Source organism: Microcaecilia unicolor, chromosome 5 (genome assembly GCF_901765095.1).
Source record: "Microcaecilia unicolor chromosome 5, aMicUni1.1, whole genome shotgun sequence".
NCBI classification, from domain to species: domain Eukaryota; kingdom Metazoa; phylum Chordata; class Amphibia; order Gymnophiona; family Siphonopidae; genus Microcaecilia; species Microcaecilia unicolor.
In genome coordinates this window covers 295124097-295142156 of record NC_044035.1, presented here as the reverse complement: position 1 = coordinate 295142156, position 18060 = coordinate 295124097, and the positions used below count along the sequence as shown (strand labels likewise).

Genomic DNA, 18060 nt, shown 5'->3' with positions numbered 1-18060 from the left:
GTTCTAGAGCTTAATTATTTGTTGAGCAAAATAATATTTCTTCCTATTTGGTTTTAAAGTATTTCTATGTAACTTCCTTGAGTGTCCCCATGTCTTTGCACTTTTAGAACGAGTAAAAAATTGATTTACATCTACTCCTTCTACACCACTCAAGATTTTGTAGACCTCAATCATATCTCCCTTCACTGCCGTCTCTTTTCCAAGCTGAAGAGCCCTAACCACTTTAGCTGCGGTCTTCTTTAACTTCTTCATCCTCGTTGTGCTGTGAAAGCTGCATGCATCCTTAGTTCCAGTTGGACGGAGTCTGACGTCGCAGCACGTTGTAACGTCAACGTACTGCGACGTCAGACTCCATCCAACTGGAACTAAGGATGCATGCAGCTTTCACAGCACGACGAGGATGAAGAAGTTAAAGAAGACCGCGGCTGGGCTGGTGGGGGGTTGGGGTCCCCCGCCAGCTGAAGCAATATTTTAAAAAGCCGGCAGGAGGAAGCGGACCTCGGGGGTAGGTGACGGCGGTAGGCGGGGAGGGAGGGAGGGTTAATGGTGGTAGGGGGGTCCGTGGTGAAATCTGCGGGGGCCCAGGCCCTTGTGGCCCCACGCAGATACGCCCCTGCTTGGTTGTAAGAAAAAATGGACCAAGTAAAGTCGGTCAAGTGCTCGTCAGGGACGCCCTTTTTTTCCATTATGGGTCGAGGACGCCCATGTGTTAGACACGCCCAAGTCCCGCCTTCGCTACGCCTATGACACGCCCCCGTGAACTTTGGTCATCCCCGCGACGGAAAGCAGTTGGGGATGCCCAAAATTGGCTTTTGATTATACCGATTTGGATGACCCTGGGAGAAGGATGCCCGTCTTCCGATTTGTGTCGAAAGATGGGCATCCTTCTCTTTCGAAAATGAGCCTGATAGTGGAATTAGAGAAGGAATGCAAAACAAAATGAGAATATTATAATGCCTTTGTATTGCTCCATGGTCCGACTGCACCTTGAATACTGTGTGCTATTCTGGTCATTGCATCTCAAAAAAGATATTGCAGAATAAGAAAAGTATCGAGAAGGGCGATGAAAATGATAAAGGAGATGGGATGACTTTCCTATGAGGAAAGGTTAAAGCAACTAGGGCTCTTCAACTTGGAGAAGAGACAGCTGAAGGGAGATATGAGGTCTATAAAATACTGAGTGGAGTGGAATGGGGTAGATGTGAATCGCTTGTTTACTCTTTCTAAATAATATACTAGGACTAGGAAGCATGAAATGAAGCTACTAAGTAGTAAATTTCAAACAAATTGGAGAAATATTTCTTCACTCAACGTGTAATTAAATTCTGGAATTCATTGCCAGAGGATGTGGTAAAAGCAGCTAGCTTAGCAGAAGTTCAAAACTGTATGGATAATTTCCTGATAGAGAAGTCCAGAAGTCATTAATAAGATGGACTTGGGAAAATCCACTGCTTATTTCTAGGATAAACTGCATACAATTTGTTTTACTCTTTTGGGATCTTGCCAGGTACTTGTAACCTGGATTGGACACTGTTGGAAACAGGATACTGGGCTTGATGGACCTTTGGTCTATCCCAGTATGGCAATGCTTAAGTTCTTATAATACATTTTGATTACTGAAGCAAACTTACAGAGTACGCTTGTTCAATATACCCAAGAACAAGATGCAGCAGAAATCTAAAACAGGATTTTATTAAATGTACAAGGCTTTTCATCTTATTGCAGTTTGAGAAAAGGAGTGAGAGATAAGAAAGAACAGAGAATGAACAAAAAATGGCTATCACACAAACACAAACACACACACACACACACACACACACACAAAACATGCACACAACCACACCTTCATTTATACTGTTACCTGCTAAAGCATGCAAATGTGTGCAGGAAACGTATCCTACGATTCTTTGGCCCTGAGGAGTACTTCCCACTTGCACCTGTTGAGATTAGAAAAAGAAACACACATTAAAGAAGTGAATAATTGGTTGCACAAGACAATCACTATTAGAGATCACAATTTGTCTGAATCTGACCATTTTTATATATAAAGGTGAAAAATATTAATCATATTTTCTGTTCCAGTTCTCTTTGAATACGTTATTGTTTATTGTACATCCCTGTTACAGTACAGACTGCACTCTTTAGAGATGGATATATTAAGGATTCTATCATCTGCGCCTATGTTTACAAAGGTGCCCTATAGGTGCGTTAGTGTTTTTAACTCACATTAAATACTAATGTGCGTCAAACACTAACATGCTTATAGGAATGTATAGGTGTGTTAGCGTTTAATGTGCCTTAACTTTAAAGGTGCATTCAAAAGGCTAACGCGCCTTAGAAAACATACCCCCTAGTTTGCAATTTACTTGGGGGAGAATGTTCATTCTATTGCTTAGTAATGAGAAAGCCAGCTATGGGACCCTTTTATTAAGCTGCAGCAAAAAAAATGGCCTTAGCGTGATCTTCTGCAGTTTTTCCCACATGCTAAGACCATTTTTTGTATTAATGGCCATGCACTAATGTTTCCATTAGTGTGCGGCCATTAAATAAAATTATCACATAAGCACCTACTGCGATAAAGGTTCATGCGATAATCCTGCACTAACCTGACACACCTCCTGACACTCCCCTTCGCCCCAGAATATTCTTAGCATATGGATTAGTGCACCTGAGCATGCCCCATGGTGCGCCATTTTAAGCTGCATTAGGTGTATGTTAGTACCTAACAAAGCTTAGTAAAAGAGACCCTTTGTTTATAAGTTTCAGTTAGAGCATAACCTCTTAAATTGTGTTTGAAAATAGGCTTAAATTTGAGAACCTATAACACATAGGAATAGCCACCAACTTTCCCTGACTACTACAGCCCACATTTTGGGCTATCTTGTTACGGCCTTTTCCCCATGACCCAAACCTGCCTCTGGAAATTCCCACTTTTTGAGCAGCTAAACATAGTTGCCTAGTGAATGTACTTTCTGGAAATTAACCAGCTGAAACTTTTTTTTTTTGGATGATGATTGATGCAATCCAATAGTCGGCCCATTTTTTCTTAACAAGAAATATTCTTTTAACATGGAATGTTGAGCTTGGTGTTTTAGTATAACCACAGAAGAGAAACTTATTTGGAATTCCCGGATGGCAGCATAGGTGTTACAGCACGTGGCAGAAATCTCTGGCCAATCAAATTTCAGAAACCCAAGGGAAAGCCAAGGGAAAAAAAAAAGATTAAAAAAAAACCCTTTTTCTCTTTATATGCATTGAAGGACATTTTCAATATGATGTCTAAAGTCTGAATTTTTTAATCAATTAGAGGGGACCACTCAAAGTTCAAACATGCAGGGACAACTATATGACTAGTATAGACTGGCAATAAGTCCCGGGCACAAAATGTTATACAACAACAGAAAAGGCAAACTACTGTTGAAGTACATAAGTACATAAGTATTGCCATACTGGGAAAGACCAAAGGTCCATCGAGCCCAGCATCCTGTTTCCAACAGTGGCCAATCCAGGTCACAAATACTTGGCAACATCCCAAAAATGTACAAAACATTTTATACTGCTTATCCCAGAAATAGTGGATTTTCCCCAAGTCCATTTAATAACAGTTTAGGGACTTTTCCTTTAGGAAGGCGTCCAAACCTTTTTCAAACTCCGCTAAGCTAACCGTCTTTACCACATTCTCCGGCAACGAATTCCAGAGTTTAATTACACGTTGAGTGAAGAAACATTTTCTCTGATTCGTTTTAAATTTACTACATTGTAGCTTCATCGCATGCCCCCTAGTCCTAGTATTTTTGGAAAGCGTGAACAGATGCTTCACATGTACCAGTTCAACTCCACTCATTATTTTATAGACCTCTATCATATCTCCCCTCAGCCGCCTTTTCTCCAAGCTGAAGTGCCCTAGCCGCTTTAGCCTTTCCTCATAGGGAAGTCGTCCCTATGCAAATAATAACTTTCTAATGCCTATGCTTAAGATTTTATTTTAAAGTAGACTCTGTTGTTGAAGTTACTGGGATTATCAGAGGTTCCATTGACCAGTAATTTTGCAGCCAGTTAAGTAAAAGCATGTGAAGTATTGAAATTATAGACATTTGAAGTTATTGTTTTTGAAGCAACATGTTTTAAGGTATTGCACTTAAGAAGTAGATGCCACTTTGAAGAGATTTTTCACTTTAAAAAACACAAAAACAGAAAAAAAAAGAATACAATATTGTGCATGTATGAGGAATTGCACTGTGCTGCCTAATGATTGGTTCAACAAGCGGCAACTGTTGCACTAAATTCTGATAATCCCGGTAACTTCAACAACAGAATCTACTTTTTAAAAAAAATCTTAAGCATAGGCATTAGAAAGTTATTATTTGCATTCAACAGTAGTTTGCCTTTTCTGTTGTTCTATAACATTTTGTGCCCGGGACTTATTGCCAGTCTATATAAGTCTGAATTGTGACATTTTGTTGAAAATGTCTCAAAAAAGCATTCAGCTCACAGCCATAATTGAACTAGAAAAACATCTACATTTCTGATTCTATTATGGCTTTGAGCTATTTGCTTTTATACTAAAAGCGTTCATCTGTAAGTACCATTTTTGAAGAAAAAATGACCCAGGAAAAATGTAGAAAAACAAGCCATAGGGACATCTGTCTGGCAGCATTTGTAGTAAACTGGCCACATAGACAGTGCAGTGGACTTCACAAACAGGGACACAGGTACAAATCCCACCTAAATCCCTTCAAATTGTATTGTGAGCCCTCTAGGAACAGAGAAATCCTATTATACCTAAAGGTCCACCGCTACAATATCCCTCAGGCTTGCAGGTCACTTATATATTTAGGTACAGGAGGTATTTCTATGTTCCAGGAGGGCTCACAAATCTGAACTGACATAAAAGAGCTACAGTGAGACTTGAATCTGGGTCTCGTTGTTCACTCTGTCCACTGCACGGACCACTAGGCTACTCCATCCACTTGCTTGCTGTTTCATTAGGAATGGCCATAATATCTGGAGCTATCATAGAACCTGATATCTAGCTGTCATAGAGATTATCACTGTCACATCCTTGGTGGGTGAGTGGGAGGGGTTCATTGACCACTGGGGGATTAAGGGGAGGGTCATGCCTTAATCCCTCCAGTGGTCAGGTGGTCAGTTAGTGCATCTTTTTGTGACTTAGTCGTGACTGAAACAGGTCTAGATAAACACTTAGGGGGTCTTTTATTAAGATGTGCTAACATTTTTAGCTCACGTTAAAAATCAGCAGGCGCTAAACGCTGAGATGCCCATTATATTCCTATGGGCGTCTCAGCATTTAGCTCCAGCTGATTTTTAGCATGAGCTAAAAACGCTAGTGTAACTTAGTAAAAGAAGACCCCCTTACTTCTTTTTTGCCCTGGATATTTTTTGGTGATAATGGAAGAGAAAAAAACATCCAGATTTTAAGCCTGCCTAAGTCCCACCTAAAACAAATCTCCAACAGGCTCCCTTGTGATTTAGACAAACTGCAGAGTACAACAATTTTGAGTTTCAAAAATCACAACTTAGATGTTTTTGCAAGACAAAATGTCCATCTGCTGCTTTGTATCACTTTTGAGACATCTTTCCATTTTGAAAATGAGTGTCATGGAGGGGCATTTTCGAACGGTGACGACCATCTATCTCTAAGGGCGCCCATCTGTAAGGACGGCGCCATGAAGGGGCGGGAAATCCCGTATTATCGAAACAAGATGGGCGCCCATCTTTCGTTTCGATAATATGGTCGGGGCCGCCCAAGTCTCAACATTTAGGTTGACCTTAGAGATGGTCAACCTAAATGTTGAGATCGCCAACTTTAGAGATGGTCGTCCCCAGTTTTCGGCGATAATGGAAAACGAGGACGCCCATCTCAAAAATGACCAAATCCAAGTCGTTTGGTCATGGGAGGCGCCAGCATTCTTAGTGCACTGGTCCCCCTGACATGCCAGGACACCAACCGGGCACCCTAGGGGGCACTGCTGTGGACTTCAGAAATTGCTCCCAGGTACATAGCTTCCTTACCTTGTGTGCTGAGCCCCCCCAAACCCACTCCCCATAACTGTACACCACTACCATAGCCCTGAATACAGTGGGTCTATGGTGGGTTTTGGAGGGCTCACATTTACCACCACAAGTGTAACAGGTAGGGGGGGATGGGCCTGGTTCCGCTTGCCTGAAGTGCACTGCACCCACTAAAAACTGCTCCAGGGACCTGCATACTGCTGTGATGGCTGGCATAGAGGCTGGCAAAAAATGTTTTAATTTTTTTTTTTTGGGTGGGAGGGGGTTGGTGACCACTGGGGGAGTAAGGGGAGGTCATCTCCGATTCCCTCCTGTGGTCATCTGGTCAGTTCAGGCACCTTTTCGAGGCTTGGTCGTGAAAAAAATGGACCACGAAAGTCGGCCAAATGCTCATCAGGGACGCCCATCTTTTTTCCATTATCGGCCCAGGACGCCCATCTCTTAATCACATAATCCAGTAACTGCGCCAGCTGAAAATCTGAATCTTTCCATTTAATGATTGTAATATGTCACCTTTTGTGATGTACATCTCTGGAATTTTTTCAGCATAGGAGAATATACATTTCTGCTTCTATTTCTTTATTGTTGCACTGCATTCAGAATGTGGCTTCTTTGAGTTTCCATTTCAATTTGTGCCTACACCAGTGCTGATCAAACTTTCTGTGGCCGCAGTCCCATTATCACGGACACAGAAACCATGTGATCTCCCGGAGGACTACTATTTCATCTGTGCTGCTGCTTCCAGTCATCCTACAGCATTACAGCTGAAGTTGCCATCATTCCCTGCTATCCATGGTGCCTGTGCAGGTCTAATTATAGCACAGGCTCCACAGAAAGCATAAGCATTTTTTTGGCCCACCCAGGTCATGGTCCGAAATGTGGGTTTTGTGACCCTATTTGGGGTTGCAACCTATGGTTTGGGAAGTCCTAACTTACACTTGCATGATGTAACCTGTGGTCACCAATTTCTCTACTTGGTAAAGTCCCGTTTAGTCTCTGGGTGTGTAATCAAATGAGGTAAGAGTGTAGTTTTGTCTAAAAATACGTAGCAGTTTATTTTGTTTTGTTTTTATAGTAGGTGAGTTGCTATTCGAGTGCTTGATGTAATATTTTATTATTATTTTATTATTTATTGCATTTGTATCCCACATTTTCCCACCTATTTGCAGGCTCAATGTGGCTGTTGTTTGGCAGTTTTTGGATAAACCACAGAAACACAGTTTTATCCAACTGGTTGTCTTGAGGTAGCTACAAACGTTTTCATGTCAGTCCATAGTCTGTTTCTAGGGACTTAGATGCATCATGAAAATTCTCTTCCTCCTTTTTCCATCCACAAACTCTTGACTCATTAACTGCTAGGTCTCTAGGCACTTGGGTCTACTAGACTCCAGATTTGATTCTACTGAGCACAGCAATGTCTCTTCTAAACTAAATTTTTACGTTTGTTTGAGGTTACAGACATTTCTTTGACTCGAGGAGGTATGATTGAGGTATGAGTCAGTATGCTGTGCTCCGAGTGGGTGGAGACGGCTTAGGCATTACAATGTCACACTGTTTCCTGTTAATCAAATCAGGAGCCATGCTTGAAACGCATTATAAGTGGATTTGTGTTATAATGGATTGTGTGATAATGGGGTTGAGCTGTATGTGAATTAGGTTGCATTAACAGATACCGCAGAAGCACGCTAACAGCTACTGCAGTGGCATGACAGTTTGCACATGCTAATTTGCAAGTTAACTGTATATTGTGTTAGGGTGCAAGAACTAGGGGGTCTTGGAGGAGAATGGGTGTGGATTGCATAATACAGTGAGCACACGGTACTTAAACTGAAAAACTTTCTTTTATACTGTTAGCATGGCTTCACTTTGCACCTCTTCAATAGGAGGTGCTAAGTACAATTGCACTTATTATCCATGTGTTAATTCCAGAGGATATGATGGACTTGCCTCCAACAACTAGCGCGTAGCTTTTACACATAGGGCTGGGTTCAGTAAATGACACCAAAAATTAGGCACTGGTAAAAATGCAGGCTCAGCACTATTCTATAAAGGGTACTCTGGGCTGAGCACTCTTTATAGAACAGCACTTAGCGTGCATTCCAGCGGCCACCATTGGGCATGAGGACTTATTTATTTATTTGTTACATTTGTATCCCACATTTTCCCACCTATTTGCAGGCTCATTGTGGCTTACATAGTACCGTAAAGGTGTTCGCCAATTCCGGTATGAACAAATACAGTAATGTTGTGGTAGAATAAGGTTTGTGTGTACAGACACATTAGGGAATCGTAGAGAGGAAGAGAATCGTAGAAAGGAAGAGTTATTATATGTCCACTACGAGCTTTGGTTTCGTTGTGTTGCAGGGTAAAGGCATTTAAGTTGGGTCGGTAGGGTATGCCTTTTTGAACAGGTTAGTTTTTAATGATTTCCGGAAGTTTAGGTGATCATAAGTTGTTTTCATGGCTTTTGGTAATGCGTTCCATAGTTGTGTGCTTATGTAGGAAAAGCTGGATGCATAGGTTGATTTGTATTTGAGACTGAAACTGGTGTAATTCCTGGCATACAACTTGGGCGAACTGCTCCAAATTCTATAACACTGCATGTTGGGGCTCTTTTACAAAAGCGTGTAAGGGCCTATGTGTGTATAGCATGTGCCAAATCGGCATTTCTCTCTGGCTATCACATGCCCTGGGTAGTAATTCTGAATTTGGGGCACACCAAAAACACATGGTAGAAAATATTTTCTCTTGTCTACTGCGTGGTGCTTACCCGGTGGTAAACAGAAATGGGTAGTGCGTGAGACCTTACTGCTAAGTTAATGGGTGGCAGTAAGGTCTCAGGCTGAAAATGGATGCATGCTGGTTTTTATTTTGCTGCACGTTCATTTCCAGCCCCTTAAAAAGGGCCCTTTTTCCAGGATGCGTTAAAAACTGGCCCGGCGTGCGCCCAAAAGACGTGCTCACACTGCTGCAGGCCACTTTTGCCATGGCTTAGTAAAAGGGCCGTGTAATTCTTTGGAATGCCTCTGATCCGCCCATGACCCCGCCCCCCTTTTGGGTTGTGCGTGAGAGGATTTGCAATGGATCCTTATAGAATCACACATAGACAAAGCACACAAAAGTCCAAATTAGAGCCAAATAATGTCAATTATTGATTGTTACCGGCTCATTATCTAATTTATTTGTACACGGCTCTCAGGATCACATGTAATTTTGAGTGCCATTTACAGAATCTGGAGAATAATGTTCATTGATTTCTATTAGAGCATGCTACGTACAAACACTTAATGAAATTTAGTAAAGGATCTCTTTAATAGGAAATATATGGACTATGCATAATTATGAGTAATGTTCATATTACTGCCATGTGCATAGTATTCATTGCCACATGCAAATCAACATATTAAAAATGTAAGGATCGATATCAAAACATTTAAGCAATCAGCACTGGGTGATAACTGTGAATAAGTGCTTATTCTAGAAAAAAACTTCCTGCCATGGAACAGGTAAATTTGTTCATACAAGTCAGTATGGGAATAATTTTATAATATGTGAAATGTCAAAAACTGTGCCTATTTTATACAGGCTAAACAAATGAAGGTGAAATTAGTAGCCAGGAGGTCACACAGTAGGAGCCTATTCTATAAAAGAAAGTAGGCGTCTAATTTTCATTATAGAATACTAGTGTAACCAGGTATATACACACCTAATTGTTACCACCTAAGTGCAGCAGATATCTGTATAACTTACACCATTCTGTAATTTATGCACATAAGTGGAGTCATGTACAGAAACAGAGAAAAATGTAGGCAAATAAAGACTACATGGCCTATCCAGTCTCATCACACATAAATGCACATATGCAACTCTAAATCTTTAGATTATTTGTTTATTTATCATAACAGACCATCAGAGGTGAACTTCCTTGAGATAAAAATCTCATACTTTTTGGAAGTAGGTGAAACGCCTAGATTGTCATCAGTCCGTGAAACTAATCTATTTCATACAATTTTTTTGAAAATACCTTTTGTTATATGACTCCGTTATTATTCTATTTTAAAATTAACATTTATTGGGGCTGATCAAGATGGCGTTCGTGTGAGGGAGTGTAGCTTGCAGTTACCTGAACACCAGACTCTGCTTCAGAAGCGTGTTTTCCTTCACCCGATATGGTGAAAAGAAAAGGGAAAGTCGGGGCAAAAGCCGCTGCTAGCCCTGGCGCTCTTTCAACGCTCCGACAGCCGACTCTGGAAAGTTTTGGCCTCCAAGCTTCAGGAGTCCAGGTCCCTGCTTTGGTTGGACCCCCGGACCAGCTCGGGGATCTTAGCACGGAGGCGGCGTCTTTAAGTCCGCCATACCAGACTGCCCCCCCGAGACCAAGCGGAGAATCGGGAACGATGGGAGAACCCCAAGCAGAGGCTTTGGAGGTTAGCGGCGGCCCTGTCGAGCACTCGACCCCGGAAGGAATAACATCAGGTTGTAGGGCGGGACGTATCGATCCCTCGCCCTCCCCCATCCAGGAGGTTCCGCAGATTGGACTCGGAGGGAGGCCTAGGCCGGCAGTCGTTACTTTGGAGACCCTCTGGGATGCAATCCAGACCCTTAATTCATCGCTACTTCAGTCAACTAATTTCTTTAAATCAGAACTAAAGGACTTAAAAACATCTTATCAAACTCTGGAAGTCAAAGTCAAACAGCAGGAGGAAAAATGTGAGTTGAATTCACTTGAAACTAAAAAGCTACAGACTGTTGTATCTAATATAATAACAGAAAAAGAACTGACTCAAAGGAAATTTGAATTTATGGATAATCAACTCAGGCGAAATAACCTGAGATTTTTGAACTTCCCGAAGTCTCCTCTGATATCACCTTTGGAGATGTTGAGAAAATATTTTCTTGAAATACTTCAAATTCCTAAAGAAGCATTACCTCCAATTATAAAGGCTTATTATATCACAGGAATTAAAACTACTCAATCTGTAGCTCCTGATTTAAATTTGACACAATTTTTGGAATCTTCCCTAGAAACAATTACAGAACGCACTACTCTTCTTGCTTCTTTTGCTTTTGAATCCGATAGAAATCATGTTTTCAGATTATATTTCAAATTTATTTCAATACAATTTCTGGGTTCGAAGATACACATTTTTCCTGATCTGAGTAAATCTACTCAAAAAAGGAGAAGAGAATTTCTGGGACTTCGGCCCCGGGTTCTCTCCCTGGGAGGTACTTATAAGTTGAAATTTGCCTGTAGATGTATTATTTCCTTGGAAAATGCATATTTTGTATTCTTTGAACCAGAAAAACTGAGACAATTTATAATTGCCAGAGAAAGTGGCGGTGAATTGGCTATGGAAGCCCCGGTAGGAAGCTGAAACCGCTGGCAGAGAATGGACTCTACCCTCACAATTTGCTTATTATAAGGTTCTTTTTTTTTTTTTTTTGAAATGGAAAATTTCCCTTGTGTCTTGATCATTGTGGACTAAGTAACAAACATTATTTCAATGTGTTCTTTTTTTTTTTCTTAAAGGACAAGAATTTGTCATATATAATTTCCTGTATTTTCCTACATTTATTATATGTAAATGTTTATATTAAAAACTGATAAATAAATAATTAAAAAAAAAAAAAAATTAACATTTATTTTTCATTCTTTTTATTCAATTGTTAAATTTTCATAAAGATTTTTCTTAAAGCTTCAAGTACTTAGTTTCAAAATTTCTTCCAAGGGGATATGTGCCGACACGTGTTTCGCCTATGCTGTTTCAAGGCAATCCCTTAATTTGTACTGCGGTGAATTCTCATCCTGCTTCTATTTGAAGACAAATACTTAAGACAGCTCAAGATAAGTATTTGACGCTTTAAGACAAATCTTTATGATAATTTAACAATGGAGTAAAAAGAATTAAAAATGAACGTTAATTTAAAAATGGAATAATAACAGAGTCATATAACAAAAGATATTTTCAAAAAAATGAATGAAACAGATTAGTTCCACAGACTGATGATGATCTAGATGTTTCACCTACTTCCAAAACGTATGAGATTTTTATCTCAAGGAAGTTCACCTCTGATAGCCCGATATGATAAATAAATAATTTAAAGATTTAGAGTTGCAAATATGTATTTATGTGTGATTTTATTGACAGATCTGCAATCAGTAGATTGACTTTACAATAGGCCTTTTGGACACTATCCAATGTCACGAGATGGGGTGAGCCGTTGGGCTGCAGCTAAGTTGATGCTACCTAGCCAACCCGACGGCTGGCTAGGCCCAACTGGCGGTGTGTGAGACACCTGGGCAAGGGTAGACTGAAGACAAGGCTGGAGCTTGAAGAGAGGACTGGAGCTTAAGGTCAGGACTGGAGCTGGAAGACAGGGCTGGAGCTTAGAGTCAGGGGGGCTGGAGCTTAGAGTCAGGGCTGGAGGAAGGCAGGAAGCAGGGCAGGAACAAGACACAGGCAGGAACAGAAGACAAACTGGACCAAGGCTGCAACACACACTAGACAACTCTAGGAGACCTGTTGCAAAGGCACTGGCTGGGAGACAGAAACTTCCTTAAATACTATCAAACAGGAAGTGACATCAGCCAGTGCCCTGTTGCAGAACTATAAAGGAAGTGTTAGGTAACCAGGAAATAAACAGAACCTTCTTGGCACAGAATGCTGCTGGAGACCACAGACAACAGGTGAGGGGAGTGACATCCAGTCTGCTCATCCATGCCATCTACTCTCCCTATCACTTCCTTAGAGATCCTATGTACTTGTCACAAGCTCTCTTGAATTCAGATATTGTTTTCAGCTTCATCACTTCCACTGGGAGGCCATTCAAGGAATTCACCACCCTTTCTGTGAAGAAGAATTTCCTCAGGTTACTTCTGAATCTATCCCCTTTCACCTTCATCCTATGCCCACTCATTCCAGAGATTCCTTTCAATTCAAAGAGACTTGCCTCCTGTGCATTTATGGCATATAGGTATTTAAATGTCTTCATCATATCTCCCCTCTCTCGCCTTTCTTCCAAAGTATACATATTTGAGATTTTTAAGTCTGTCCCCATTTACTTTATGACAAAGACCACTGACCATTTTAGTAGCCACCCTCTGGATGGATTCCATCCTGTTTATATCTTATTGAAGGTGCAGTCTCCAGAATTGTACACAATATTCTAAATGAAGTCTCACCAGAGTCTCATATAAGGGCATCATCGCCTCCTTTTTCCTACTGCCCATTCCTCTCCCTATGCACCCAAGCACCCTTCATATCATTCTCACTATCTTAAGGAATATTAAATGCTTGCTGAAACAATCAGGTCTTTAAGGCCTTTTAAAAATTGATCAAGTTATTCAATGCTCTGATCTCTCATGATAATGCTTTCCAAAAATTTGGTCCTACAATATAGAAGATTGAATTTCTGTATTCATCAAGGTATACTATCTGAAAAGATGGAACATCTAACATATTAAGAGAAGAGGATCTCAATGACCTTGATAGTTGATATAGACTTCAGGCAATTCCTGGGGACATTTTATTCCCCATTACTTTGAAAACTAAAATCAAAATTGTATACTGTATTCTAAAATCAACTGGAAGCCAAAGTAAATGAACCAGTGCTGGAGTAATGTGATCAAAACACTTCAACCCTAAAAGAACCCAAGCTGCAGTATTTTGCACAACTTGTAGTGAAGGAAAAGCATATTTTGGCAAGCCTACCAACAGAGCATTACAATAGTCAAAATGAGGCATGATTGTACTTTGAATAACCAATTGAACTTTTTCAGAAGACAAATAATCTTTCAATCTTCTACAAGCTGCAGTTTCGAGAAAACTACCAATCACTTTGGCTACCTGCTTCTTCATGTTTAACATAGGATCAATAATATTCATTAGGGAAATCCTGAAAACCTGACTTCTTTGTGGCCCTCAAGGATTGAACTTGTGCATCCCTGTTATAAAGCATTCTTCAAGCACAGCTAGACCCCTGCTCATGTTGTCCACGTCCTCCAAGGTGTCTATCTTGTTGCAGATTTTGATATCATCTGTCAAAAGAGAAACCTTTCCAACAGCCTTCTGTAATATTACTAACAGAAATGTTGAAAATTACGGGACCAAGGATCAATCTCTGCAGCATATCACTGGTAATGCAACATTCTTCAGAGAAAACACTTTGTTCCAGTATCTTTTGCCACCTCCCACTCAATTAGTTTCTAACTCAGTCTGTCACTTTAGGGCCCACATCAAGTTCCTATACAGAACTATATCAAATGTTTTGTTGAAACTGAAGTATGCAACGTCTAGTGCTCTCTCTGATCTAGTTTTATGATCATCCAGTTACCTAGAATATTAAAAATAATATTTCTAATGAAACCAAACATTTATTCCATAGAACCTCCAGAGATATTTTTTCTTTTATTTTTCAGCTCTGAATTTCAACTTTGCAGATTGGGTGGTTGACCTGTTAGACAGATGGTCTAATCCTATTAATGCGGCCTTGTGTATCAGCTACCTACATGGAGTTTTGTAGAATGCACTGTTTGTAACAGTGGAAGTAAAACTGACCTAAATCAGAACAGATTATATCCACATGCAGAGTTATTAAAGCTATGATAGAGGTCAGACTCTTAATGGAAGTCAGAATAATTTAGCAATCGTCATAAGATGTGATGTTTGTCCTCTGCCCATGAAGACCTCTGAGAGACTGATTCAATCATAACCAGCATGTTCAAAGTAATGAATGCTATCTTCTAGGTGAGGGATCAGCATCATTACACTGGAGCATTGTTTATGTCCATATCTTAAGTTCTAGCTACACCTGCTGTAGAACAATCACTGTAGCTGATATTTATACTACACTATGACTACTCTTACTGGTTTGCTGTAACAGATTTTTCAATATTCTGGATCAGGAATTCACAATTTCAATGGCAGTGGTTTCAGTTTTCTGAGGCAATTATGTGGCATATTTGCATAAATTTTATAAGGGGACTGAAAGGTGATAATGGCTTTAATCAAGCCTTTGCAGATTATGTCCCTTGAAATTCCTGTTGTTAGATTTGATGTTTCCCCACATTTTGTTTTCCGTTACTTGTTTGTTAAATGGATTGATATTGTTGTGCTACCCCAACTTCTCTTTCGTTTTGGATCTTATTGGTGTAGTCTTTGTCCTTTTGATTTATTTTTATGTGACTTTTAAATATGCTTTTAGGATCCATTTGTTATTTTAGTGTATACTGCTCTGATGTGATTTCTAATAGCGGAATATCAGGTTTATACATATCTATATATATAAAGCTCACCCTCAACGTTCTATTTGCACTGACGTCACTGAAGCCAGGTTCGTAAGTTCAAAGCTCTGAAGCCACACAAAATCACAGTCTGTGGGCCCCGCCCTTGCGTCAAACGTTATGACGTTGAGGGCGGAGCACATTCTCAGCTCCAACGTTGTACTCACTGTAGCTCTCGCACGGAGGCTGCAGGGGGGCTGGCGACACATGGAGACACAAAGGGACGGAGGGGAGCCTTGCTAGCGCCCGTTTCATTGCGATTTGAAACGGGCCTTCGTTACTAGTAAATATATAATGGATAACCTGGTAGTAATAAGAGTATAGAAGCTGTGTTCAATGAGGTATGTTTAGTACCCAATTAGAAAGTTGGAGGGATCTGGGATTTTTGTTTTCTTATATATTTAGACAATTAGGCAATAAAAGATGTGAAATATGGTACCTGAGTAGGCACAAGATTAAACTGCATGCCATAAACTCTCCACATATAACATCAATGGTACAAGTTTTCATTCTCATCTAAATCTAGGACTGCAACTGGAGATGGACTAGCCCAAATGATTTAGCATATGATCTATCCCACTTTGCTCATCAATGTACTGTGTATGTATGTCCCTAAGCATTGGAGACTATAATTTATTATGAGAATACTGTAATTGTGAGTAAGCAAAACACAGATGTCCGGACAAATCTGAAAGTTAAATTTAAGAATATAAGAATAAAAGATGCGCCACGTAGGGCTAAACCAAAGGTCCATCAAATCCTGCATCCTGTCTCCAACAGTGAACAATCTAGGTCACAAGTAACATTTGGTTTGTTTTAAGTTTAGAAAGCTTTTCGTTCTCTCAACATAGAACAAATGCAATATTAAATACATTTACAAAATCCAAAAACACACTTTAAGTATGAAATAGAGCATTAAAAAAACATACAACCATACCAGCACTTAAGTCAGTTGCTGCGCGGGCAGAATATTGACCTCTTAATGTTCTTATGTTTGCATTTTGAAACTTAGGTACCAGCAGGACTTCACATTTTTGGAGTAATTTATAACTGCTTGCATTGATGAATAGGATGAACTTACTTTTCACCTGTGGAGGGTACTGGATTTTCACAGTAAAAGTACATATGTACTTACTGTCCCAGGAAAATTACCAGGAAGCCAAACAGAAAAACAGGAACCCTTGCAGTCCCAAAGACACTCCAAACACAGCAATGTTGAAGATGCATTCACTTTTATTCAAACATCTAAAGACCTGACACAAGCGTGTATTACTTTGCAGGCGAATACATGCTCGTACTTTGATGTGAGAGATTTCTTTGTGGATAAGGTTTCTTATTCTGTCTACAACATTTGGATAGCTAGTGGGTGCTATAATATATCATGTGGAAGACTCCTGATGCAGGTCATTGTGGCTGAAACACGACTTGTGTCGAGTCTTTGGATGTTTGAATAAAAGTGACATCTTCAACATTGTCTAGCTTCCGTTTTGTTGTCACCTTCACCAGGAAAAGTACCTGCACACATTTGCACCTGCTACTCTGCATGGATATATTTTAGAGGGTAACTTTATAAAGTTTTCCTGTATGTAAAACATGTTTTACATATGAAAATTTCCTCATATAGTTATGTGGACTTAGTCACATGTAAAAGACAGGTGCACATAAAGATTGCACCTACTTTTATGCATGTAAGCATTTCAGGGGGTTTCGTTTGGCTGGAGTTATGATGCCGTCCATAGTCATATTTACCCCTCCTTTGGAGCAGGTGTAAATTTTTGTGAATTTGTGCTATTTTATAAAGGCACATATTAAATAATATTAGGTGGTTATGAGTGCACCTTTTTCTCCATTATATTGGTTGATCAGATATTGACTTGCTTGTACATTATTCGTCTTTTTACGAATGATGGGGCAAGTTTAATTTTTTCTGTCTATAAAGGATTACATCTATACTGTAGACTCCACAGTTGAATTAAAATCTTTTTTTTCTCAAAAATTCCTTATTTGGGCATCCAAGATGATGGTTCCCAAGTTGTAAATAGGACACCAAGATCCTGTACATAGTAAGGCCTCGATGTAGTAACCTTGCATTACAGCCATGTTCTAAAGCTCAGCGCACAGTTTAATGTTGCTCCATAAGGTAGTAATAAATAAGTTGTGTGCAAAAAATGTGTGCTAAACAAAGGAGAGCACGCTGGATGCATAAACAAACTCAAGTTTGTGCTAGTAGCAGCCAATATTTTACACACAAAAAAAAATGCCAAGTTGCACTGCACAGAAATAGCTTTGTAAGCAGTCCAACACTTTCCTGTTTGTCCCAGCACACCTTCTCCTCAGGTCCTCATCCCTTGCCATATATTTTTTTCTGATCCCCCATCAACCAAGCCAAAGTAAATACCTGTGCATACTGTGGTTTTAACATGTGCATGACTTTTTTTCATTGGGTACCTAAAAAGACCATTAACTAATTGCATATGTAAGATGTATGCATACAACCATTCCCATTATCAAGTGAATAGAACTAGAATGGTCGCAGTTCAGCAGAGTGTATAATATTGAGCTTGAATCTGCACTTATACATGTGCTTTTAAGATGCTATATGACAAAAATATTATTAGGGAAACATTATATAATCTTATATAGGGTTACCATACGTTCCCTTTTAAAAGAACATTCCTCCTTTTGGACTTCTTCAGCTATGTCCTCCAGGTTTTTTTAATTTTTAGGAAAATATCATCTTCTTC

At 39.8% G+C, this 18060-nt stretch overlaps 1 protein-coding gene across 1 annotated transcript in view; it reads right to left on the bottom strand.

Moving 5' to 3' along the window:
• The window catches only part of SMPD3 (sphingomyelin phosphodiesterase 3), a 69914-nt gene that overhangs the window by 35366 nt on the left and 16488 nt on the right, over window positions 1-18060 (bottom strand). The window contains exon 2 of the mRNA XM_030205139.1: window positions 1862-1937. Coding sequence (XP_030060999.1) covers window positions 1862-1937 — 76 coding nt within the window. The remainder of the gene's footprint in view (window positions 1-1861; window positions 1938-18060) is intronic.